The sequence below is a fragment of the Eptatretus burgeri genome, chromosome 4, assembly GCF_056783735.1.
Source record: "Eptatretus burgeri isolate ZD-2024b chromosome 4, Ebu_testis_v1, whole genome shotgun sequence".
Taxonomy (NCBI): Eukaryota; Metazoa; Chordata; class Myxini; order Myxiniformes; family Myxinidae; genus Eptatretus; species Eptatretus burgeri.
The window spans coordinates 73,688,315-73,715,513 of record NC_140964.1 but is presented as its reverse complement, the minus strand read 5'-3'; the positions used below and the strand labels follow the sequence as shown (position 1 = coordinate 73,715,513).

Genomic DNA, 27,199 nt, shown 5'->3' with positions numbered 1-27,199 from the left:
ACATCCATTGTTTGTCAGTCTCCCTCCAGTATGTCCTTCAACTCTACTGTTGGTGTTTCCCCCTCTCTTTACTGTTCCTTTTGTTCTGGTGCACCCTGATCAGTTCAGTGTCCCAGCTCTTGCAAGAGCTTTAACTTTGTATACAAAAAGAGTCAGAGAGTTATCACCAGCATCCTGGCCAAATTCCAAATTCATGTGCTCATGCTCTCACCAACCCTAACTTCACCAAGGAGTCATCTTGGAGTTACCTGTTGGCATAAAAGATTTCAGCAATGCTACTGAAAGATGTAAACACAACACAAGAGGGATGAGCGAAATGCCGCGGCATTTATTTTCATGTGTCTATTGATAGTAGGTTTCCTACAATAGGATTCTGTGACCGTTTTGTCTGACCCAAGGTTTTAAGGTTGATTTTACATAATTTGAGGGTGCTGAATATACTGAGCTGGGGTGAACCTCGCTAAAATGTGGGCTAACTCGGCTGGACGTAAAAATTGAAGATGGCCACCACACAACACAATAAAAAAATGGCATATCTTTGCCTCTACATATCAGGTTTTCCTGATATTTTTGTCTAAATACATGTTTTTGAGGTCAAGGGTTTCATTGAATCACATTGCAAGTCACTATATGTATTTGTTTCGTAAAAAAAAAACATGTAATAACATTTTTTGGAGGCAAAATCAAAGATGGCCACCAGGTAACTTGCAGAAAAATCCTAAAATGGCATATTATCACTTCAGTCTCGGATATTAGTAAATGATGAGTCTAAATTTATGCTTTCTGGTCAACATTGCATTTTGTATGTTGAGAAATATTTCTATTGGTAGATATTTTCATGAACATCAATGTTATAAAGTATATTCCAGGATTACTGTAACCATATAGAGAATGCTAAACATGAAAACTTATTCGGATATGCGGCAATTTGAAGTCTTTAGCCCAGTGGTGGCATGTCCTTGATCAATTTAGAACCAACAAAGCAACATTGTGTGTGTGTGTGTGTGTGTGTGTGTGTGTGTGTGTGTGTGTGTGTGTGTGTGTGTGTGTGTGTGTGTGTGTGTGTGTGTGTGTGTGTGTGTGTGTGTGTGTGTGTGTGTGTGTGTGTGTGTGTGTAAACATGAGGGCTTGTTCATCATCTTCTTCAGAGTTACTTGGCCCAGAGTTACTGACTTCCTCTGTGTCACTAATGTCTTTGTGGTCAATTGACATCTGCTGATGCTTAACCAAGTCATTCAGGCTTCTTAGAAGTGCATCCTGGGTGTACCTACTGGCACACATCTGCCTTCCCTCAGTTCCGAGAGTAGTCTTTCCATGGTTTGTGGGTACAGGTGGGGTATCTGGCTTGTCATAATTCAGGTGAACGTAAACTTGGTAATTAACTCTCGCCACGTGCAAGTTAAAGGAGTCCAGATCAGGTGGGATACGTGAGGTGGACTTCCTTTTCATCTGGCTCCATTTCATTGCTCTGGCTTCACCCATTGTCTGGCTGACATTGTCACTTTAGAAAGAGTGGATGGTAAAAAGGGCCACTTGGTTCAGCACCTCCTGTGTCACAGGAAGTGCCTTTCCAACTCCTCTCAACAGACCACTTATTCTGCGTTTTAGTGCCTTTGTCATACACAGTCTTCTTTCCATGTCCAAAAAATTCAGATGTTGTGTCAGATCTGGTGTGAACATATAGTGGAATCAAAATGTCAGTTATATGTCCTGTGAACATAGCTCTGCAATTGATAATGTCTTTCTTCCATTTGATAGCGAGGATGCCCTCTGTTTTGTGTGCAACATAAAAATAAATTACAACTACATCAGTGTCCTCAGCATCAATCACAACTGCATCCATGATTCCTGCTTTCCGTGTGTGGGAATAGATGTAGAAGATGATTGTATCTGCCTTAATGTGCTCACATTCAAAATCTTCAATTCTTTCTCCCGTGGAAATGTTCCAACAATTTTGTCTGATTGAATAAACAAAGCCAATACCTAGATGTTATTAGCCGCGTCTCGCGTTGCGAATGTGGCTCTAAGAGAGCTCCGCGTTGTTGTTCTTCTTGTTTTTATGAGCTTGTTGAATTCATATTTGAGAAATTTCTGCCATCTTTGCTTGTTTGCTGTATTGCAGAATAGGTTGTGAAAATCCTTGGAGGCTGGAAGCTTATCTGATGTCTTCATATGCACATTTTTGGACCCATCCCTACATGATGTGTCCGTTACACTCCGCGCATGCTCACCAGCTTTGATTGTCATTTCTACATCATCGGGGTCATTCACGCACACAATTTGGCTTGCGTGCGGATGCCTCGTAAGAATAATAGAGAACAATTTATTTGCATTATCACCCCCATGTGAAGGTTGTCTCGTCTGGTTTCTCACGATCTTCTGCATATGGGGAAGCTAGTCGCCACAGGAACCCCATATCGGCTCATGCAATGTACCTATCAGGAACTGGATCGATGGGCTGTATGTGTAGTTTCTCGACAAATTTTGATTTCTGGACCTTTTTCATGGTGCCATCAATGTTGAATATTTGCAGGCACTCGTCTGTCACATCACATACCAGGCATAGTGGCGTGCGCCTGTAATCCGGCTACTCGGAGGCTTGGGTTGGAGGATCGCTTGAGGATGGGAGCTCTGCGCTGGGCCGTGCTATGAGAGGGTGTAGGGCATCCCGGAATCATGGCGAAAGCCAATCCTTATCCCTGTGTCATAAGAGGCGACCAGGGTTGCGTCAGGAAGGGCATCCGGCATAAAACCTATGCCAAATCAGTATGCGGATCATAACGGATGATCCGCTGTGGCGACCCCTAACGGGAGCAGCCGAAAGATGAACAACAACTCGTCTGTCACATCACCTGTGCAAGAGTAACTTTCTCTTCAGCTGTCTGTGCCAGCCAGATTACTGATGCCATCGCTTGGTTTTCCATGGTCACTTTGGTTGGTATTACATCCTTACTCACAGGTGGCTTGCTGAAACTACACCTTGAACTTCTGTGAATTGTAGCATCGAAGAGTGTATTCTCTGAAAACATGTGATCAATGAAGAACTGTTTCACTTTTCTTTCACCGTCTTCATGGGCACTTTCAAAGTCACGAACAAGTTCATCAGAAGCAATAACTCCAGATTCCAGAGATCTCAGTTCGGGCTTCTCCAGATCAAACGGATCGCAGTCAAACTCTGTGATGAAACTATCTAGGTCCTGCACAGCTTGCTCGTCAACCTTAAGACGATTATGGGGTATTCTCACTGTGAGTCTGAGATGAGGAGCTATTCAGCTGTGCCAAGGCATGCAGAGCTGCTCTTACCCTTTTCAGTGAGTTCATGTTCCTTGTGGTAGTTAACAACATCTTCTCAATCCGCAGAATTTTCAGCCAGCCAGCGTTCATCTTGGAACCTTTTTTCCTGCCCTTTGAGAAACCCTTTCATGTATTATTATTATGACTAACCAAAAACATATAGCGACTTTCAATGTCATTAAATGAAATCCTTGACGTTAAAAACATTAATTTAGACAAAAATATCATGGAAATGTGATATGTAGAGGCAAATATATAGCAATTTTTTATTTACCGGAAATTGTTTGGCAGCACTCTTCAATTTTGACGTCCAGCCGAGTTAGCCCACATTTTTGCGAAGTTCACCCGAGCTTATTTTATTCAGCACCCTTAAATTATGTAAAATCAACCTTCAAACCTTGGATCGGACAAAACAGTCACAGGACCCTATTGTAGGAACCCTACTATGAAGTATTTCGCCGTTTACAAAGGTTGGACAGAAGAACAAAGGTTACAAAGTCAGTATTTACTATATGGATATGATGTCCCCCAACCATATTCACCTCATCATGTCTTGTGTGATATTTTATCCCTACAGCTACTAACATAAGCCTACCCTTTAATAACAAGCACATTGCTTGAAAATGTTCAGGATATGTGGAAAAACACAAGACAACAAATGATGAAGGGGTATCATCCTGACAGTGGGGTAATAATGATAATAATAAACCCAGCCGAGCAGGATCACACACTAAATAACAGCTTGTGTGTCAGAGATGGGGTGTGAGGAACAAGACGGGTGGTTGGCTGATTATGATTTTGGGGAAAGGGGGTGTGGGATCAGTGCAATCAGTCAGCCAAAAAGTTGATGAGTGGGGATTGAAAATGACATGAGATGGTGGTAGGCTGTGACATTTTGAAGCATGAGTGAAATGAGCAGTATTGGACTGAGATCGGGAGACTATTCTCCAACTCTCCAAAAGAGGGACAAAGGAATGGTGTTGAGAGCAGCTGAGAAATGCCATCCTCCCAAGAGCGGTTGTAGCTGATGATAAGGCCTGTGAGTTCAAGGTTCATTAAACTTTGTCCCGAACCTGAACCTCTTTTCGAAGTTGATCACAGAATAGAGAAGTTGGTTTGCTTGTTCTTTTCAGGTCAGCCACGGATTTTTCTGAGTCTACTTTGAAACATGTAATTTTTGACAATCGGTCATTGTTGGCATCAGAAATTGTTTGACAGAAGGAACAGTCATCTACAAAAAGGTTCAGGGACTTTTCCATAGATCCACAGTGGAGCAGGATTGGCCCAAAATTGCTTCCCTTGGGAACATATGCAAGCACCCACCTGGAGAGCAGATGAGAAAATGCTATCAAAGGAAATTCACCCTTTTGTGAGACGGGGAAAGTGAGTAAGGCAGAAATGGAGACAGCGCTGAATGTCATCAGCAAATAATGCGAGTCGAGCAAAATGCGAGACGGGCTATAAAGCTTGGGATATCACCAGAAACTATCTGCACCTCCTTTTTTGAGGTTCACAATTTCGGTTCATGATTGTGAGGAGAATTAGCATGTCAAAAGTTGAATAGCTTGGGCTAAAACGAAACCAGTCAGCAAGTGGTCGGATGATTACAAAAGTGAAATGACTCTATTAGCAAATATTATATGAATTACGTTCCTTTACTTATACTTGGAAGCAGACTGATCTCTCTGTGGTTAAGTGGAACCTCATTATCGGGAGCGGAAGTGATGTTGGCCAGATGGGTTTTGCTCTAAATTGAAGGTCCTGCTTATGAGAACAGACAGACCGATGTCACTACACACCTCTCCTTCTGCCCTCGGTTCAGCAGAAGAGGATTTTAAAATGTGAATTCTGATGACATCTGGGCCCATTACACAGGCAGTCCCAAAGCTACTTAGAAACTTTGCTTCATTAGAACCTTCACAAGTAATATTGTGGTTCCAGATAGCAGTGGGAAAGGTACATCAGGAAAAGCATCTTAGGTACTTGGACTTCGGAGGCCCTTACATCGTTCAAGCATTCTATCTTGTCACTTACAGTCATATGTTAAACTAATAAACAACAAAACCATAATGGATGGTTGCATAGCAAACTAGAACGGGCACTCGTAGAGCGCATACCTTCGCCACAGCCACTAGTTACCTTTGTTTTAAGTTGTCCACAACGCATCTCAATAAAATATGCATTTCGTGACCCCCATGACCTTTGACCCACAACCGCTACCTAGGGTGACAATAGTACTATACCTTGTGTCATTTCAGAAGATGGGGAATTGAACACTGAACAATTTGGAGTTAATTTGATGTAAATCGGAAACATATTAACCGTTTTCATCATGAAAAATCGATGTTGACCTTTTTGTGACCTTGACCTTTGATCCGGTCGCTCCCAAAATCTAATGGATTTGTCCTTTCATGATGCCAAACAAATCCAAAACAATTAAAGCTTCTCTGCGTTTTGTTTTTTTTGCGTTAAGTTGTCCACAATGCTTTCCGATATAAATGTGAATTTGTGTGACCCCCTTGACCTTTGACCCCCAACCGCTGCCTTGGGTGACAAAAGTACTATACCATGTGTCATATTAGAGGATGGGGAATTTAATTTTGAACATTTTGGAGTTAATTTGCTGTAAATCAAAACAAAATTGACAATTTAATCGTGAAAAAACGATTTTGACCTTTTTGTGACCTTGACCTTAACCTTTGATCCGATCGCTCCCAAAATCTAATCGATTTGTCCTCTCGTGATGCCAAACACATCCACAAAGTTTTATGACAATCTGCGAAGTGGTTTTTGTGTAATGTCCACAACGCTTCCCAATCAAAAACTCCATTTTGGTGACCCCCTTGACCTTTGACTTCCACAGACTAACTAGGGTTGCAAACACTATACCATACGCTATATCAGTGGATCGGGATTTGAGCACTGAACATTTTGGACTTAATTTGATGTAAATCAGAACAAAATTGACGCTTTAATCGCAAAAAAACGATTTTGACCTTTTTGTGACCTTGACCTTAACCTTTGATCCGATCGTTCCCAAAAGCTTTCCCTGGCGTCCTTGAGTAACTGCACATCATCTCTGAAAATTTCATGCAAATCGGTCCAGCATTTTTTGCTCAATGTTGTCCGCACACATATTTACCAATAAATAAATACACAGGGGTCAATACAATACCTTCGTCAAACGAAGTTTGCGAAGGTAACTAGAACGGCACTCAGTAGAGTTCATATCTCCGCCAACCTGATTAGTTTACGTTTTGTATCCCACTGATTGTCCAGATCTGGATTCGGGCTGAAAGTAAGATTTACTAGGCTTGTTCTTGTCACTGAACCAACTCATCCACCAAATTTCGTTCAAACCTGCCCCCAACTTTTTGACGTGTCGTGCTATATGTCGTTTTAGTCCCATCACTCAATGGTGAAGAATCACTTAAAAATTCTCAGATCCAGATCTGGATTTGGATCTTCACCAAAATCTAATCATTTCGTTCATGTCACATACGCAAGCTCTCCACCAAATGTTGTCTGAATCCGTCCACAATGTCTTGAGATATTTTGTTCACAAACAAACAAACAAACAGACACAGATAGGGGTGAAAACATCACCTCCATCCACCTTTGGTGGCGGAGGTAACAAAATGTACGCTACTATGGCCTTAAATAAATAATTGCAAAGGACTAAATATTTGTGTTTTTATTTTTTAGAGTAATATTACATCAGCTGGTCGACCATGCCTGGTGTTGGCTTCGTGGTTAGGGTGGTGGGTTTGGGATCCTAGGATCCAAAGTTCAAATCCCCCTTGGCTGTTGAATTAATACCAGGTGGGGTTGACTCTGCCTGTCATCCTTCTGAGGTCGGCAAAGTGAGTGCCAACTTGCTGGTATACTGTGTCGGAGTGGCGACCGGTCCAAGATTGTGTCCAATAGCCAAGGAGACTGCTTAGGCAGCACCAACGCTCTGCACAGAGTATGGTCCCGATGGATGGAAGGATGGATGGTCGACTAGAATTCACAATAATTATATGCAACAGTAATATTACATCAGCAAAAGAAGTGAATTAATATCAATCAAGACTGTTATTATTATTTTGCATGCTGGCTCGTTGCATCATTGCTGGGAGTGCAGCTGTGCCGCTGATGCAGTGCGCCGTTTCCAGTGAACTCATATCGCTGACCGTGGAAGGATGACTGGCTGAGTCAATCCACCTGGTGGTATTTTAAAGCACGACAGGGGCTCAAAATCAAAACCTCTAAGATTTTAAAAACCACCTTAACCATGACGCCAACACAAGGCTTGAGACTTTGTTAAAAACATAGTAAAAGTTTATAACAGCAATAGAAGACATAATTAATGTCAAATTCTCATATAAACCTTTCATATGCAAGCATCCACCTGGAGTGTGGGGTGTCGACTTAACGTCCCAGCAAAGACTAATCTGTCCCTGCACCAGATTTATAAGTGCTTGGGATTGAAACCTGAAAACCTTTCAATTTTTGAATTATACTGCCATCCTCGGTGAGGAAGTCAAAGATGCTTAATCGGAACGATGTTGATGAGAAATGCATTAGCAAGAGAGGAAGGAAAGGGAAGGATCAGCTTCTGGGCATCGACACAATCCGTCAAACGTAACCATCTTTTAATCCTGAAGATTTTAGCTCCAATTGTGACAGCTCCAAGAGTAACACTCTTTGCCCATTGTGCAGGTTAAGAGCTTGGTTATGGCACGACTTGTCGATGCCCCTGCTGGGAAACCATGCATAAGAGCCAAGACCCTCATCGATTCCCATTCAAGGAAATTTTAACAACTGTACTTTCACTCGAACTTTCACATTTTATGGATTGATTGCTGGTTAGATGGTAGGAGAGTTTTTTTTTAATATATGCAGTGTATGTGCAAGATGCCATTGATAGTGTTTTTCTAGCTTCTGTCATTATAGAGAAAATTTCCTCTTTTACATTGTTTCCCATTCTTATTTGTTCCACAATGAACAACTGTCTTGTCTCTGAATGATATGAAAGGCCTTAGTTGGTTTGCCTTCTTTCTGAGTTTACAGCATCAGTGATTGAGAGAAGCTTGGTGTTGGCTTAGTGATTGGGGTGGCTGGCTTGGGATGTTTGGGTCCTGAGTTTGAGCCCCTGTCGGCTGGTGAATTAACATTAGGTGGGGTTGACTCAGCCTGTCATCCTTCTGAGGTCAGCGATATGAGTACCAGTGTACTGGTATAGGGGCACAGCATCAGCGGCATAACAGTGCCTTCAACCAATGATGCAACCAGCAGACACACTGCACAGTAAGAATAAAAGTGATTGAGTGACAGTGAATTAGTATGTGATTCTCTGTGGCTTGATTATCCACTGCTGTACAAAAGTCTGAGACATTTAAAAGTTACAATATATGGATGTGATGAGCATGAGCATCAGTACCATATTTTCTGGTGTATAAACCGCGGCCATGTATTAACCACACCCCTACTTTTTCACCCTCAAAATAAATGAATATATTGATCATTTTATTTTCTGATCTAGATCTAAATACGTTTGTACATTAACTTTGTACGGAACAAAGTGAATGATGTATCAACATGCTTACTCCCATGTCCACTTAATTTTGTGTAACAGTCTTATTCTCATTTTCAAGAAGTTGAAGAGAGAGGAAAGGATACCAAGAAGTTTTTACTTTTCTTTCTTATTTTTTAATATTATAAAGAGGATTTTTTTTTTGTTCCTAGAAAAAGGAAGAAAAGGGATTCAGACCGGTATCACACATATTTCTTGTGGATTTCTGGCCCTGAAAAGGGCCGTTTGGGTTTGATGAAAGTTTTCAGCTAAACCCGAGGAGATCCTTGTCAATGATTTCCTCATCAAAGATGGCACGTAACTCCTTGTCCAAATCAGGGTAAAGCAAGTCTCTGTCACTGTCCACATCACTGTCACCATCATTTGCAGCCTCCTCTCCCCAAAAAATGATTTCAACCTCTGTGCCATACAGTACATGTTGCTGGAGATGCAGCATTTCATAAATGCTCACCTGATGATGTCCGATGGTATCTCCTCCCACACCTTGATGATCCAGCCACAGATCATCGGAAGGTCAATCTTTCTCATCCTCCTGCTCTTGGTGTAGGTCTTTACTCCACTCATTATTCTGTCAGACCAGCAGCAACGTAGCCCGTCCTTTGCCGTCTTGTTGTTGGACACTTCGAGGGGTTGCAGGAGCGATGTCACCCCACTTGGGATGATGACAAAATCGATGTTGGTCCGCTGGAGCAGCACCTTGGTGTCGTTGGTCTTGTGACAACTGAACGCATCCAAGACTAGCATGCTCCATCATCGGGAGAGACAGCCATCTGACCGACTACTCTAGCCCATGCACACCCAGTCCTGAACCAGTCGCTCATCTATCCATCCCTTCTGCTGCAAATGAACAATGATGCCAACTGGAAACTTGTCTTTGCGCAATGTCTTCCTCTTGAACATAACATACGGGGGAAGCTTGCCACCGTCTGCGGTGCAGGTGACCATTATTGGTGATTGTTACATTACACTCCCACTTCACTGTGATGGTTGTCCCTTTTAGTATGTCAAAGGTTGTGGGGGTCTGGTTGGTATTCTCAATCCTACCGAGGGGATATTCATGCTCTTGGTGAAGCTTGATGATGGAGGACTGGAAGCACGTCATCTTATCAGCCATATCATTGGGTAGATGTTGGGAGATGTGTGTGCAGCGTTGAACCGACAGTTGTTTGTGTGCCATGAAGCTGTAGGCCCATAACGGGCTGGCCGTGAAGTCCCCAATGTTATCCTCCTTAACTAAGCTCCTTGCCTTCAGTCTGAGAGCAAGTGATGTGATGGCGTAACCATCTGCTCTCTTCTCCCAGACCCAAACGACGAAACCCTCCTCGAGCTGTGGCCACTTTGCTGACTTCTCCTCAGTACCTTCTTCTTCCTTGGCATCTTCTCTATCATTGCCTTGCTTGTTCTCCTGTGATAGTATAGAATGAATGATATATGACGTAATCTGATGATGTAAGCCGAGGAACTTGCGATGCACAAAATGGCCATTCTTGAGGGTCACGTGACCGCCCCTATCCTGCTATCGGATTCACGTAAGTTTGCGCGCAAGCTTATTTGACGTGGGTGCTCCGTGATTAGACATTAGCTTTTGCGAATAATAATTAATTATTCTTTTGATGTGAGACCATGTGTTCTTATTCTTCTTCCTTTGTGTTTGATGGCATTTTCAGAGCCGCGAGGTTGTATATATGCCTTGCACCTTTGCGCCGGATGTCTCCGGGCATCTCCGGACGTTTCCGAGCATGACTTCATTTAATTTCCACACACGGTTAATAAAACGCTGTACAAACTCTTAACCTGAACTGATTTTCTCAATTTATACAGCAGAATTGAGCTTAACAGCAGTTACAACTGCGAAAAAAAAGTGTTCATTTGGAATATAATTGAAATTCAGCATTGATCATTTTTAAGACTGATTTTTTCCTATACCCGTGTATTATCCGCACCCCCAACTTTTACCTTTTTTGTTGATAAAAAAGTACAGTTTATACACTGGAAAATAAGGTAGTTTATTAAAAGTCTTCAATAGTGTTTTCTACAATTATAACAATGTTGACTGTTATTAATACAGCTTACTTTGGATGAGAAGAAGCCAAGCTTGTCATTTAGCCATCTTTAATTCACATTGATCAAAATAGGCAAAAACCTGTGATCACAAAAACATAAAGTAAACTCCACATGAGCAGCTAACATGAAGTGTTGCAGTCGCTAATCCATCATATTTACAGATCAAATCGAGTTGATGACCCATTGTAAAGTGTTCCTCATCATTAGCATCAGGTGTTCTTCTTTTGCACATCCGTGGAGCTAAACGCCCTCCTTTCATACTGCAGAATGTAGATCTATCAGGATTAAGTGTTAGCTCACAAAAAAATGGCTAAAATTTAAGTAGAAGCTCACCACAGAATTGCTTCTGCAGAAAGAAGGATATATATTGAGTGAAATAGCTAACATCACTCTATTTTCAAGGTGTGTTATCCAAAGTACAGAGAAACCTCATGTGTAATTGACAAAGCCAAAAAGCTGTATAACAAGGATGAGCATTACTTTAAGATAATGGCCCAGTTGCATAAAATTCCCTCATCCTCAAGGAAAAAATTCCCCTGAAGGTACACAGCTGTCTGTGCTGTTGCTGATGATTTGCCATCAAGCGATGAAACCAGTCTGGCAGCTGAGGTGGTGTGTAGCATTGGGATTCTCATGTATGTACTATTTATGAATGCCTTTACAGCTGTGGAAGAACTCTGGGAAAGGTTTAAAATGGCAAAAGGGCTGATCTTGGATAGCCTTTCGTGGTTGCTTTATGCAGCTTATTTCGGCAAGAAGAGCATAGGACGAATCTAATATATATGCTTGATGACTCCTGATCGTGTTGACTTGCAATGACTGATTATTTTCTGATGTTTTCTGAAATGTTGTTGGTGTAATCTAATTGGTTTACATGAGAGTGTTGTTTGATCCGTTAATGTGCTCATGGTTTTCAAATTTGTTAACTGTCAGAATGTGCGAGTGACGTGACACTTGCGGTGAATGGTTGTCCAGCTTTTCCCACCCCCACCTTTGGGTATTTAGGGGGATTTTGATGTGATTTTCATCAGTCTTGAGAAAGGTTCACGGATGCATGTTGCTTGGCATGTGTTGTTGATCGAAACTCTCGAGTCATTGTTTGTTCAATTAAATGTTGGATATATATATATATATATATATATATATATATATATATATATATATATATATATATATATATACATACATACAGTAGACTAGGCATAAGTCGGCAGCGTGTAACTCGTCACTTCGCCGAAGTCGGCAGCGTCAAAAAGTCCCGAATTTATGTCATGTTAAGTCCCTATGAATAAAGGGTCATCCCTCTGTAAGTCGTCATCTCTAAGTCGTCACTTCGTCTAAGTCGTCAGATGTTGTCTGTTCCCACGTAATGGAAACTCAAGTAAATTACCACTCCTAACTCGTCACATGGAACTGCTGCCTCGTGAGAATCCCGATTTCATGGAATCATGATGCTCGCTCATTGGTGTACACCGCCAGTGATAGGCTATTTATAACTGCGTACACACGTTGATCGCACTGCAGGCAGGACAATGGCGACTAAGCACAAGCTTACAACTAAAACCTACCTAGAAAAATACGGCATTATCCAGTTTTGCGAGGCAAACCCACTGATGAAGAAAACAGCCATAGCTGAGAAGTTGGACATCAACCAGCAGACATTGAACGATATCTTGAAGAATAAGGGCATGATGTTTGGACAAGTGGAGAAGATCTCGAGGCCGGTGGTCAGTGTGAAACGCGTGAGATGTGTGTCCTTTGAAGATGTCGATGACGTGCTCATCATCTGGTTTCGGCAAATGTCGGCTCAACCAAATATTCGGTTAGACGGTGAAATGTTGCTGCTGAAGGCACGTAAATTCGCTGCGGACCTCAGGCATGATGATGCCGAGACCTTGCCGATGCACTGAATAGACAGATTCAAAGTGAGGTGGGGAATCGGCAAGGTCAAGAAGTACGGCGAATCAGGCAGCGTGGATTCGGCAGTGGTGCACCACTGGAAGGATGGCAAATTGAAAGACATCTTGGAAAGGTATCAGCCTCGGGATGTGTACAATGCCGATGAGACTGGGCTTTTCTGGCAGATGCTGCCAGAAAAGTCTCTGGGGTTCGTTGGTCAATCCCATCATGGTGATAAGCAGGCGAAGTTGTTGTCTTACAGTTGTTCATTATCTTTACTTTTGATAAACTGATTCATGAATTCCATCTTTGCTTGATCACTTTCCAACTCACCAATGAACCCCCACCTATGCCCCGAGGATTGTGTTTTCCTTTTGGTACAATAGCCGGCTCTCACACATACGTGTCCAGGCCACGCGCGACTTCATCCTTCACCCCACAGTCATCATGAATGTTCGCATACGCGTCAGTCGTCACATTTCTAAGTCGTCACTTTTTTCTCGGTCCTGATGGTGACGACTTACGCCTAGTCTACTGTATATATATATATATATATATATATATATATATATATATATATATATATATATATATATATATATATATATATATATATATATATATATATATATATATATATATATATATATATATATATATATATATATACATATATATATATATATATATATATATATATATATATATATATATACATACATATATATATATATATATATATATATATATATATATATATATATATATATATATATATACATACATATATATACAACACACACACACACACACACACACACACACACACACACACACACACACACACACACACATCCAAGTAAAGACTTGCAGTTGGGAGTTTAATCAACAGATTCCATGGTAAATTCTCCAAACTTTAATTGAACAAACAATGACTCAACAGTTTAGATCAACAACACATGCCAAGCAACATGCATCCGTTAACCTTTCTCAAGACTGATGAAAATTACATCAAAATCCCCTTAAATACCCAAAGGTGGGGGTGGGCAACGCTGGACAGCCATTCACCGTAAGTGTCACATCACTCGCACATTCTGACAGTTAACAAATTTAAAATCATGAGCACATTAACAGATCAAACAAAACACTCATGTCGCCCAATTGGATTACAACCCTCAATGCTGAGATAAGATCAGGGGTTTGACATATATATATATATATATATATATATATATATATATATATATATATATATATACACGTGTGTGTGTGTGTGTGTGTGTGTGTGTGTGTGTGTGTGTGTGTTTGTGTGTTTTATAACACCACATGAGTCACCAGAACTTCACGCAGATTTAATTATTTCACAGTGCATCACTCTTCTGGTCCCTTTCCCACTGTCTTAATATGTCACCGACCTCTCCTTCCTCCCCCACCGTTCCCTCTTCCCCAGGTCACATGACTCGAGTGAACAGAATGGTGAACCAAATCCCAAGCAACTCACAAAAGAAACGTGCCCCACCTGGTCCCCCCGGCCAACCGGGAAGCCCTGGCACGAATGGGCGGCCTGGTGAGCCAGGAGAGCAGGGCCGCCCAGGTTTTCCTGGCACACCGGGGACAACAGGACCTGCTGGGAAACAAGGTACTATCACCATATGATTTTCCACTTGCACTCTGTCATAACTTTACAAAGGAATATCCTACTTGGCTTCAAACTGCTAGTTTGAGCTCAGGCCAACTCAGGAGACTTCGTAACTTTAAATCATTTTCGACATCATCAACGAAGGTTGTGCTTGCCTGTCGAGCCAACAAAATCCATTAAACTCTACCAGGAAGAGATTTCCAAAGGCCAGTTTTCTAAAGTACAAACCAAAATGGCATTGTGTGATGAATTTAGTCTGAAGTGAAGGAGCGAGCGACTCCTCAATACATTTAAATATGTAGTACTGAAGGTGCAAAAATATCATTTAAAAGTTCCTAATAACCGTTTCTTCAACAATTACTGTATGTGGAAAACTTTACCATATGTATTAATGACTGCTTAAAATTATGCAATAACAGTGTAAAAATACAAACTTAGCAATCACTGGCAGTTTATAAACTAAAAGCTTTACTCAATGAAAGTTGAGAGAGAAGAGACTAACATGTTTGAATGGAGAGCCCTCTTCCTGAAACAAATCATAATTCCATCAGTGCATTCTTAAATGCTGAGATATTTACCATTACACTGAAAATATTGACTCCACCTGGATAAAGTTTGGGTGGAAAGAGTCTTGTACGTTTCTGCAGACGTGAAATCACTTCCTGGTGATCTGCCAGCACTCCCTTCACATCATCCAAATCCAGATGTTTTGTGTTGTTCACGAGCTTAGCCAAGTTAGAAGAAGACTATAGGGAAGTCCTTTTCATTGTCGAACTTCCTCCAATGTTCCAACTATTACTTTTTCATCCGTTTTGTTTTCCCTCCTCCCGACCTTGAAAATGTCTGTTTTTATTAATTTGGAATCTTTGAACACCCATCACTGTTGGAAACGCTGAACAACCTCGTACTTTGTTCTCCAGAAAATATAAATAAGCATGTAGCAATGAGCAACTTCCATCTACTCTAATCGAGGGAAGAGCTTAAATCATGATAACTTCAGGACTAATTCCATGGCCTTCTGGTAAAAGCTTCTACAAATTGCTTCATCAAGAATTGACTGGCATTCATCTCAATGCTCATCTGAAGCAAATGCTCTTTGTGGACAGCGAAATATTTGGTTGGCCAATGTTTCCCACAGTACTGGTTGGTGATGATAAAATTGTAAAAGAACAGTAAAAGAAGCTTGATATCTATAATTCCAGCAGTGTGTGTGTGTGTGTGTGTGTGTGTGTGTGTGTGTGTGTGTGTGTGTGTGTGTGTGTGTGTGTGTGTGTGTGTGTGTGTGTGTGTGTGTGTATGACCACTGTTTCTCGACAACCACTAGTCCGATCAAATTGAAACTTGCCAGCTATATTGTTGGGGACCTGAGGATGTGCCTTTTCAAGGTTTGATATTAATCGGACAAGTGGTTCCCAAGTTATGGCCATTTATTTACCAAACCAATGACAAGACACGTTGCTGCATAGGCCGGTGTGCAGCCGGCCGATGATGACCTCACGGGCCGTGCCGGTTACGATGGGGAAATGGATTTTTTTTCACGTACGGCCACGCACGTATGGGCACGCATGTATGGGCATGCACATACAGGCACGCGAGAGCAAAGCAACGGCCTGTGTGGTTGTCGTTTCTGACACGCAGTTTGAACGTTTTTTTTTTCCTTTGGTTTGCATGTACGGGCATGCACGTATGGCCATGCACGTACGGGCACATGAGAGCGAAGGAATGGCCTGTGTGGTTGTTGTTTCTGGCTCGCAGTTTGAACGTTTTTTGTGTTTGTTTGTTTTTTTTTGCACGTACGGGCACGTACTAGTCATCTTGAAGTCGTGTAACGTAGTGCCAGATGTGTCTGTTTGGGACTGTGGGGCGAGAGGCACACCTTGAGTAGAGATATCCTCTCTTATTTTGTTAAGCTCATGAATATTATTCATCTGGGTTTGCCTACTATACTGTCAGCAAGAAAGCCCTTTGCTGTGGACATTCAACATACTGAATATTCAATCAGGACTAAAGAAGTTATTGGGGTGGTGGTGTTGTGGGGGATGGATTGGGGGGGGGGGAGATACTCACCCTAGCTTTCGTGACTGGGGAATCTTGCTCTCCATTACTTTGCAATTTCTCATGTCTATTTTGGTTAACATTTGTGCCAAAACCTTTTCTACTGTGCAGGTTTTCCTGGGGGAAAGGGTGAGCGAGGACATCCTGGTGTTGGACACCAAGGACCGATCGGTCCTCCTGGACCTCCAGGTGATCAGGGCAAAAAAAAATACTTATCAGTTCCTTCGTCCTTTTCTGTCCTATTCTCATATTCTTTCTTTCTCTTTTGCCGATGACAAACTCTCCACATCCATTTTGTACTTCTCATTCACACACAATGACGTTCAGTGATCATATTTCCATACAAAACAGCTATCATCACATCATTATGGGTCTCAGATATTGAAAAGTTCTATAGTTTTTATGATTGCAAGTGAACAACTGACTCAAGACCTCAATAAAGACCTTAATATGAGAACTGTCATCCAGTCACACATTGATGCCTTCATTTTCAGGCATAAGTGTAGAAAAGCCTCATTGGCACTGGGCCAATCTGCGAGCCACAATAGCTCAGTTTGCACTCAGCTCAATAAATCACTGCACATGTTTGCAGCAACACAAGAGCTAAGGCATTCCTCTTGTGCATTCCTTGCTTCAACTGTATGCCTCCCAATGGCTGCATGCTTGGAAGCCATTAATTACCATTCATAAAATATGTCACATCTTATTTTACTGTGTTAACAGGTGGAATTGCACCCACTCACACAATCGGCCTCTGTCCACTTTCCACCGCAAACAGAGTTTCATCCTCTCACCACTTTATGCCTAAGAGTTGGCTTTATCGATAATTGTTCTTTTATTTTTAATAGACTCTTACTTTCCCTAATAATGTCTTACTTTCTTTAATCCAGGCCCGCAGGGTACTGGTCGGTCAGGGAGCCCTGGGCGATTGGGCATGCGAGGTCCTCCCGGGTCCTCTGGCGTCCCTGGGATACAAGGTTCTCAAGGTCCTCCTGGTCCTAATGGCTACTGTGATCCCTCCTCCTGTAATGGTTACAGTGTTCACGGTATGGCTAAAGTTAATAACCATCCTTAGCATCTGAGATGCTAATCTTGAAATATGATGATGAGTGTTTGATTTTCATTTTGTATTAACCATTTTCACTTTCCCTTGTCCTTTCCAGTGCCTGGAGAAATGGAGATGGATTATGGTTATGAAAGGCAACCTTATGGTGGCTGATTTTAACTTGTTTTCCTCCTCTTTTTTTTCCATGATCATCCAACATATCACTTCAGTTGATCACACACTCAAAGCACAAATGGTAGTAATCTATGATCTCCAATTTTAATGCTGCCATTCCTTAATTAATCAAAAAATTCAACCAATTGTCCAATTTAACCAGCTGAATTCCCCATTTCAAATCCTAAACTTTTACAATGTGATTACAAAGTGCATTATGTACCCATTCCCCCAACTTTGAAACCCGAATACTTGGACAATTGACTGGGAGGACAGCATACTTTCATTAGAGCATATGATGGAAAGTCTTCTTCGATTTAGATGCTTCATATTTTGTTTTGTCTTGCCACGGTTGACGATGTACAATGCTTACGGCTATGTTTGGAAGAATGAGTGAACGCCAATGAACGGGAGTCGAGGTGCTGCATTTGAAATCAAGTTTCAGAGACCGGGTGCTTTCGACTGTGACGGTTGGTATCAGAAGTGGGTCTCTGTATTGGAAGTTGGTTCAAATGCCTGAAATTTTAAATCTGCCACATTTGCAAGTGTAGGAAACTATCGCTGCATCCATGAACAACTAGAGAAGCATCAGAATGAGTGCCGAGGTTCGGATCCTCAAAACTGAACATTATTCTTCGTATAAGGCCCGCAGCCAAATGAGCCTTGATTTTACCGAAATTTCTGCCTCATCACGTGCCTTGACTTATTTTTATTTTTTGAGATTTGAAAAGGTATCTGTAGTATTTTTATTTTTAATAGTGGTGCTGTCTTACTATTCTTTTGGCTTGTTCATGTTTGTCTGAAATGCTGGTGTGTATTATCTTTCAGGAAATCACTGATCATCATTTCCACTGTTAACACAGCTCTGCATCATCAAATGTGTCGATCATTATTATAGAAAGGTGATCCGATTTTTGTTGTCGCTGCTTCTGTTGCTGATTCTGCTGTTGCTGGTGTTGTTGTCATCATCGTCATCGTTTTTCAGGTCCATAATGTTCTGTCTATCTCCAGTGCTGTTGCATCATAGATAGAGGAAAATGTAGCTCTTGTTTTATGGGGGGGGGGGGTTTCCTTGACCTTATTTGGGCCTTTCAAGTTACAACTATGATGTGTATTCTTTTTTATATGGTGAATGGACTTTTCTATTGCAGATTTGTTTTGATTAGCCTTAGACGAAAAAATTGGAGTCAAAACTGTTTAAGGATGTGAATTATGAAATATGGTTGTCCCAGAGCGATTAATTTTAATCTTATGATTGTCTTTTTGGAAGTGTGGTTGTTCGTAGTTGTGTGTATACCACGATGTCTTGTACTTGTAGTTTCAACTTTTGAACCATTGACTTTGTTACGTCTTTTTACTTGTGTTGCTAATTTTGATCGATAAGTTGATCTCAATTTTTGTCATCAATTTAATCATGCTGTGCCGTTTCAATGTTTAAATCCTCTGCTTGTTATGTGATTGACAACTGTATGATGCAAGGGATACATACAGTCGGAAACTAGGAGTGTAGGTCACATTTAAGGCACCCTTGAATCTCTCAAAGTAGATTTTGGTAATTTACAGTCATTGTGTCTCAGACTTTTGAGGTGTCTGAATTGTTTTTTTTTTTACCTTAATTTTCAATAAAGATGCAAAAGACAATTAAAACAAGAAGTCCTTTCATGTTCTAATTGTGTTCTATTCTGAAAGTCAAATGTCATATGAGAAATGGGTCTTTTGTCACCCCACCGCACATAAGGGTGGGTGTACACAAGCTTCCTGTACGTGGAGGACAACTCGCTGCTGAAGGCTGGAGCCTGTGTTGCCCTTTTTGACCTCGTGGAATCTAAGTATCAAATGTGATAATTGAGATACCATGTGGCCGCAAAGTTATTTCGCCACTTTTCAATGTCAGATTTAGGAAACAGTACAATGGAATGAAGTTGTGGAAAGGAACAGTTGCTGAAGTTATACTTCAAATTGAAGAGGAGGCAATGCTCAACAGCAGCATAACGTGGTGCTATGTATGTGTCTCTACGAACGGACAATTGGTGCTCTGTCTTTCACAGAGTTCTTTCATTAAAGATTGAAATGTCTGTTTCAGGTAAAGTTCCTGCAGGAAATGATTGTAACAGATAATCCAGCAAGGCATGCTGGGTTTTACTGGTCACATACATGGCTTTAGACCCCAAATGTTTGAACAGCATCTTATTGATTGACCAAACACATTTAACACGACATTGACTATGAGGTGTCATCCAACAGACGGCGGCCTCTTTGGGTTAACCTGAGGTGGTCCCTTCGGGTGGGTGCCTGGAAGGTCTTATCCCAAAAAGAGAGGATGATCACCTGTCTCTTATCACCTGAGCTCAAGCGTTTGGACATCAGTATTGCAGCACTCTCTGAGGTTTGAAAACCAGATTGCAGAGAGATCACGTCAGGTGGTTACACCTACTATTGGTCTGGTCGCTCTGATGGTTACTGTGCCCAAGGAGTTGCTGTAGCTGTGTCCAATGATAATTGAGGTAACACCGGTCAATGAGTGTATTATGAGACAAAGGATTCGTCATTCCTTGAGTGGCATTTCCCTGGTGTCTGTATCTGCTCTGACTGGGGTGAGTGATCGCACCGTAAAGGACGCATTCTATGCCACGCTCGAGTCGGTGGTTGATCAGTGCCCCAGGCAAGATACTCTTCTTGTCTTGGGGGATTTCAATGCATCAATTGGAACTGATAGGGATGGTTATGAGACATGTGTTGGTCCCCATGGGTCTGGAACTGTGAACCAGAAAAGCATAAGTTCCTTGACTTTGCAAGAAGTCATGGACTTAGGGTGGACGGTTCATGGTTTCAGCACCCACAGGCTCATCGCTGGACTTGGTATTCCAACACTGGTTGTGTGCCAAAGGAGATTGACCATGTCCTCGTTGATGGTGGCTGTAGGATAATCCAAAACTTCAGGGTCTACCAGAGTGCTCAGTTCCTCAATACTGACCACAGGCTTGTTGCAGCAAATCTGAAGTTGCAGCTTAAATCCAGGAGAAAGGTACCATCCGAGCCTTGGCTGAATGTTGGCAAGCTCAAGGATGAAAGGGTAGCTGAGGAATATACGAACAGGCTGAGTGAAGATTTGGGGGGTCTGGGTGCTTTGGGGGGTCCTGAAGAGTTGTGGAGTGCCTTGAAGACCAGCGTCCTTGATATTGCCGGTGCATCTCTTGAAACTCACTGTAGGGTGAAGAAGAATTTTGTCTCTCAAGGGACACTGGATACCATTGACCAGAGTCACAGGGTCAGACTGAATGGCAGAGCTGACCTGATCAGGGAGCTGAGGTGTAAAACTGGACGTGCACTAAGGATGGACAAGTAGGCCTATGTGTAAGGAATCTGTGAGGGGGTGGAGTGATTCTCGTCCCGCTTACAGGAGAATTCACGCATTGTGTTTCTCCAAGTCCATCCCTCGGAGCACTGCAGTTAGAGCAGAGGGTGGTGGGCTCTTGACAGAGGAGTCTGAAGTGAAGGTCCGCTGGACCAGTTACATTGAGCGGCTGTACCGGGCTGACCTACCAGCTGTTGAGTTGGATGTCAGGGGTGTTACTATCCCTATGGCTGACCCTCCAATCAACGGCGGTTTGCCTTCGTTTGTGGAAACACAGACTGTGATGAACCGGTTGAAATGGGGTAAAGCTCCTCGGATGTGTGGCATACATGCTGAACTTCTCAAAGCTGGTGGAAATGCTGTACTCATGTCATTGCATGCAGTTCTGTGCTCTGCCTGGAACACAGGTATCATCCCAACTGACTGGAAGAGGGTCCTTGTTGTCCCTCTCTGGAAAGGGAAGGGTCATCGCCAGGTCTGCAACAACTACTGAGGGGCGACACTGCTCTTAGTGCCGGGCAGGGTCTTTGCTAGGATAATTGGTTCACGAGCGCCAGCCAGAGTGACCACTATATTTGTTATGTCTGTGTATCTGTGTGTGTGTGTGTGTGTGTGTGTGTGTGTGTGTGTGTGTGTGTGTGTGTGTGTGTGTGTGTGTGTGTGTGTGTGTGTGTGTGTGTGTGTGTGTGTGTGTGTGTGTGTGTGTGTGTGTGTGTGTGCCCAGAGCATAACTCCGTGCACTTTTATCCGATCTTGATGAAACTTAGTTATGTTTTCGATATCAATGTTTAGTTGTGTTTTCCTGGATGAGTGTGTGCTCCGCCCATTGTGAGTGGAGCCACGCCCCCAAAAGCCATTTTTAGGGGGTAGTCGGATTAAAAATCTATCTTCTCCTCGGGAATTGGCTGAATGGAATGGGTTCTTCAGTATTTGAATAGCAAAATGAATTATCTAAAACTTGTCATTGTCTGATTTTTCATTTTTGTCACAAGGTCAAAACTTAGAAAATTGCAAATTTTGACATAAAAATCATACGACCACCCAAACTTTGAAAGCAAGGATGACAATATTTTTATGTATAATCTTGAGGTCATTCCCCACCTAAAGTCTTGAAACCATTTTGCTCTATCTCGAACACCTTGCCCGTGGCGCACCCATCAAGTTTGTTTTTACGCTGATCTCATCAAAGTATGGATAATCTGAGGAGTGCGAAATGGTCAGCAATTGACAATTGCACCAAAGAGGTCAACAATTGACCATATCCTTGCTCTTTGGGTCCTCGCCGAACACAGACGAGAGTTTCTTCAGGGGCTGCTTACAGCCGATGTTGATCTCTGTAAATCATTTGATTCAGTGAATCGGGATGGCCTCTGGAGGATTCTTGGTTTTCATGGGGTGCCACCAAAACTGATCAACCTGATGTCTGAACTCTACTCTGGTACTGAGAGTGCTGTGAAATGTGGTGATACCATCTCTGACTTATTTCCAATTGATACTGGAGTTCATCAGGGGTGTGTACTGGCCCCCACACTTTTCAGCACTTGTGTAGAGTAGATTATGGGGAGGATATTGCGGTGCATCGTTTGGGATGTCAGATCTCTGACCTTGATTTCGCAGATAATGCAGTCATCTTTGCAGAGATTCTGGATATCCTTTTGGGGGCCCTCGAGGTGCTGAATGAGGAGTCAGAGCCACTGGGATTATGGGTTTCCTGGGTCAAAACTAAGATCCAGGTATTCAATGACATCTTGGATGCTGCTATCCTGTCTGTACCTGTTTGTGGTGAGGAATTTGACGTCATGGAGAGATTCACTTACCTTGGCAGTCATATTCATGTCTCTGCTGGCTGTGAGACAGAGATCAACAGACATCTGGGTCGGGCCTGTGAGTCATGGATTCACTGGATCATGGGGTGTGGCGCTACCAGTGCCTGTGTGGGAGGATGAAAGTCCAAGTGCTTCCAGTTCCTTGGTGCTTCCAGTTTTGCTCTGTGGATGTGAGACTTGGACTCTTATTAGGGATCTGAGATGGAGACTTAATTCCTTTGGGACCAGGTCTCTTCATGGAAACCTTGGCTCTCGCTGATCGGACTCTGTGTCCAACGAGCAGTTGCTGAGAAAGCCTCAAATGAGATTTCTTACCTGTATAGTCCTTGATCGGGATTTACAGCTGTCAGTTGTGGCTGTATGGACATGTGGCTCGTTTTCCTGACGCTTATCCTGCTCACCAGATTCTTTCAGCGAGGGAGCCTCGTGAGTGGAGGAGGCCAATGGGCTGATCATGTGCCTCGTGGTTACAGAAGATTTATAAACTTCTCAAGGAGATGGGCATGGGCCAGGCATCTGCCTGGGGGATGGCCAGACAGGCCCTTGGAGTCCCGGCAGAAAGTGGAAACAGCGACGTATTGCTCCGGCGCATGCTCCCATACCTGACCTGACCTGACTATTAAAGCAACTATTAGTGGTACAACTGAAAACATTCACACTTGTGTTGATGACCATAGATTCATGCCATCTTTTAGGATTGGTCCCTGGTCCATACCCTTTTGAGCCTTATCGACTGTCGTCTTGTACAACTGATGGACATTCATTGGCGAACTAGTGGTGTGCTCAAAACGATGATATTTGTGCAGAACAATGTACCACCATGCCAAGCAATGCCTATGAAGCAGGTGCTTCAACAAATCTTTGATGAAGTTTGGTTATTAGAAGGCATTATGGATTGTGAAGGACATGTTGTTCAATTGATCCTAACCCTGCAGGTTTGAGGTTGTGAGATAAACTTGAGGCTTGCATTCATCAGTTTCGTTACCTGTGGGATTAGAACCCACCCAGCTCTGTTTTATGAACTGCTCCTTGACAAACATGTTTGGAGTTCCACTGCTACCATTTTTGCACTTCAAAAAGCCATCAATGGAAGACCATTCAATCGAGTAATTATTGAAGACCATTCAATAGACCACTTGAAGTGTCATGGATCAGTCAAAAAAAAAATTAAGACTGTGTCTCCAATCTGACTATGCAGTGCCTTCAGAAAGTATTCCCCACCCCTCGACGTTTGTCACATTTTGTTGTTACAGCCTTAATTTAAAATGGATGAAATTTAAATTTTTTGCCACCGATACACACAAAATTCCCCATAATGAAAAAGTGAAAACTTGTTTTTTGAAATTTTTCCAAATTAATTAAAAATGAAAATCTGAAATGTCTTGCATCAATAAGTCTTCAACCCCTTTGCTGTGACACTTCAAATTGTGCTCAGGTGCATCAAATTTCCTTTGATCATTCTTGAGATGTCTCTACAACTTGATTGGAGTAAACCTGTGACCAATTCAATTGATTGGACATGATTTAGAAAGAAATACACCTTTTTATATGAGGTCCCACAGTTGACAGTGCATGTCAGAGCAGAAACTCCACAATGAAGTCTAATGAACTGTCCGTAGACCTTCGAGATGGAATTGTAAGGAGGAATACATCTGGGGAAGGGTATAAAACAATTTCAAGAGTGATGAAAGTTCCCCAGAGCACAGTGAGCTCCAACATTAGGAAATGGAAAAATTATGGAACGACCCAGACTCTTCCTAGAACTGGCCATCTGACCAAACTGCGCAATCGGGCAGGAAGGACCTTGGTCAGGGAGGTGACCAAGAACCCAATGACCACTCTGACAGTACTACAGAGTTATTTTGCTGAGATGGGAGATCCTGCCTCAAGGATAACAGTCTCTGCAGCACTTCACAAATCAAGACTTTGTGGGAGAGTGGCCAGATGGAAGCCACTCCTGAGGAAAAGGCACATGACAGCACGCCTGGAGTTTTCAAAAAGGCACGTCAAAGACTGAGAGAATGAGGCAAAATATTCTGTGATATGATGAGACAAAAATTGAAGTCTTTGGCCTGAATGCAAAATGCTACGTCTGGCGGAAACCGACCACAGCTCATCACCCATCCTCACACCATCCCTACCGTAATGCATGGTGGTGGCAGCATCATCCTATGGGGATGCTTTATAGCAGTGGGGACTGGGGGACTTGTAAGGATAGAGGGAACAATAAATGGAGCCAAATACAGGCCAATCCTTGAGGAGAACTTGCTTCCGAGTGCAAAACAACAAAGACTGTGACAAAGATTTACGTTTCAACAGGACAATGACCCCAAACATAGAGCCAAAGAAATGCTGGAATGGTTTCAGAACAAGAACAGGAAAGTCCTTGAGTGGCTCAACCAAAGCGTAGACTAGAATCCCATTGAGAATATGTGGAAAGACTTGAAGATTGCTGTTCACCGACACTCTCCATCCAACTTGACAGAGCTTGCGCAAATCTCCAAGGACGAATGGGAGAAAATCGCCAAATCCAGATGCGCAAGCTGATAAAGACACACCCAAGAAGATTTGAAGCTGTAATCACTGCCAAAGGTGCTTCTGCAAAGTATTGACTCAGGGGGTTGAATATTTATTGACGCAAGACATTTCAGCTTTTCATTATGAATGAATTTGTAGAAAATTCTAAAAAACGTTTTCACTTTGTCATTTTGAAGTATTTTGTGTCAATCAGTAACAAAAAAGTTGAAATTTAATCCATTTTAAATTCAGGGTGTAACAACAAAATGTGATAAAAGTCGATGGGTGTGAATACTTTCTAAAGGAAACTGTATACCAGCTGAAATGACATGCAGGCTATTTAATTGTTCTTGGGTATTGTAAAATATTTCAAGTACATGTTTTTAGTATGAATTGAAAGTTTATTACCAAATCACAAACAACTCTCGTCTATTCAGTTATTAATTTATCATTGACCTTTGGAGTTAAATAAGAAAAAAAAAACAACAGCCAAAGCCACGACCCACTAATTCTAAATGTTTGCCGTACCATGAAATAAACTCGCTTTGTCATTTATTTTTCACAAATGCTAAAGGTAGCATGAGACAGAACAATGTTCCTATCAATTATCAATGTTCCTATGCTGCTTCTGCTCTCCCATCAATGGATGGAGGTCCTCAATGCCAGACAGGAAATCCGAGCCGTATCCCTGGACATATCACGTGCTTTTGACACAGTCTGGCACCCTGCACTACTCACCAAACTCTCTTCCCATGGTATTCAAGGCCATCTCCACTCATGGCTCGCAGACTTCCTCTCCTGTCGCAGTCAACGTGTGGCCCTAAATGGAGTTCTTTCATCCCCTCTTCCTGTGCAGGCTGGAGTTCCTCAAGGTAGCGTTCTGGGCCCTGTTCTTTTTCTGGTTTTCATCAATGATCTCTCCGACTCTCTGGAAAATCCTCTATTTCTCTTTGCCGATGACTCCACCCTCTGCCGTACCATCTGTCATCCCTCAGACCGGCAAGCAGCAGCTTCTTCGCTCACTGCAGATCTGGATAAAATCACAAACTGGTCCAACACGTGGAACATGTCTTTCAATCCAGACAAATCTCACACTCTCACTATGTCTCTTCGAAAGGACCATTTAGAAAACCCCACCCCCCATCCACTTTCTCAACAATCCTCTGGAAGAAGTCTTTTCTTTCAAGCTTCTGGGTCTCACTATCTGCCATGACCTTTCCTGGGAAAGTCACATTTCCAACCTCGCCTCAAAAGCCAGTCGCCGACTGGGAATCCTCCATCGTGCAAAGTCCTTCCTCGGCCCTCTTGAGCTCCTGACCACTTACAAAGCTTTTGTCCATAGCCTGATGGAGTACTGCTCTCCCCTCTGGGCTGGTGCTCCTGCCTCCCACCTTTCTCGGCTTCACGCTGTCGAAACCAGGGCATTTAAGATCATCGGCATCTCCCGCAATGAAGCTGAGTCTTCGGGCCTCTCACTCAATCACCGCAGGTTGGTCGGTGGTCTTTCTGTCTTCTACCGACTCCTCTCCAGTCTTGCCCCCCCCCCTGCTCTCTCTGCGATTTGTCCCCACCACATTTCCACAGGGCGCTCAAGGTCCGCCAACAACCCCCTTCTGGTAAAACTACCAAAATCACGAATCACTGCTCATCTTCACTCTTTCATTCCTCTTTTTTCCCGCCTTTGGAATAAACTTCCTCACTCTATTCTTTCCCATTCTTCCCTCCAGGCTTTCAAAACAGCTGTTCACCACCA

General features: G+C 42.5%; 1 protein-coding gene across 3 annotated transcripts in view; it reads left to right on the top strand.

The window, feature by feature from the left end:
- The window catches only part of LOC147028351 (collagen alpha-1(XIV) chain-like), a 236,291-nt gene extending 216,884 nt beyond the window's left edge, over nt 1–19,407 (top strand). For all 3 annotated transcript variants that reach the window (XM_085878673.1, XM_085878672.1, XM_085878671.1), the window contains 4 exons: nt 14,286–14,474; nt 16,641–16,718; nt 17,420–17,575; nt 17,693–19,407. In XM_085878673.1, the coding sequence (XP_085734799.1) occupies nt 14,286–14,474; nt 16,641–16,718; nt 17,420–17,575; nt 17,693–17,748 (479 nt within the window). In that variant the 3' untranslated portion in view covers nt 17,749–19,407. The remainder of the gene's footprint in view (nt 1–14,285; nt 14,475–16,640; nt 16,719–17,419; nt 17,576–17,692) is intronic.
- The last annotated feature ends 7,792 nt before the right edge of the window (nt 19,408–27,199 follow it).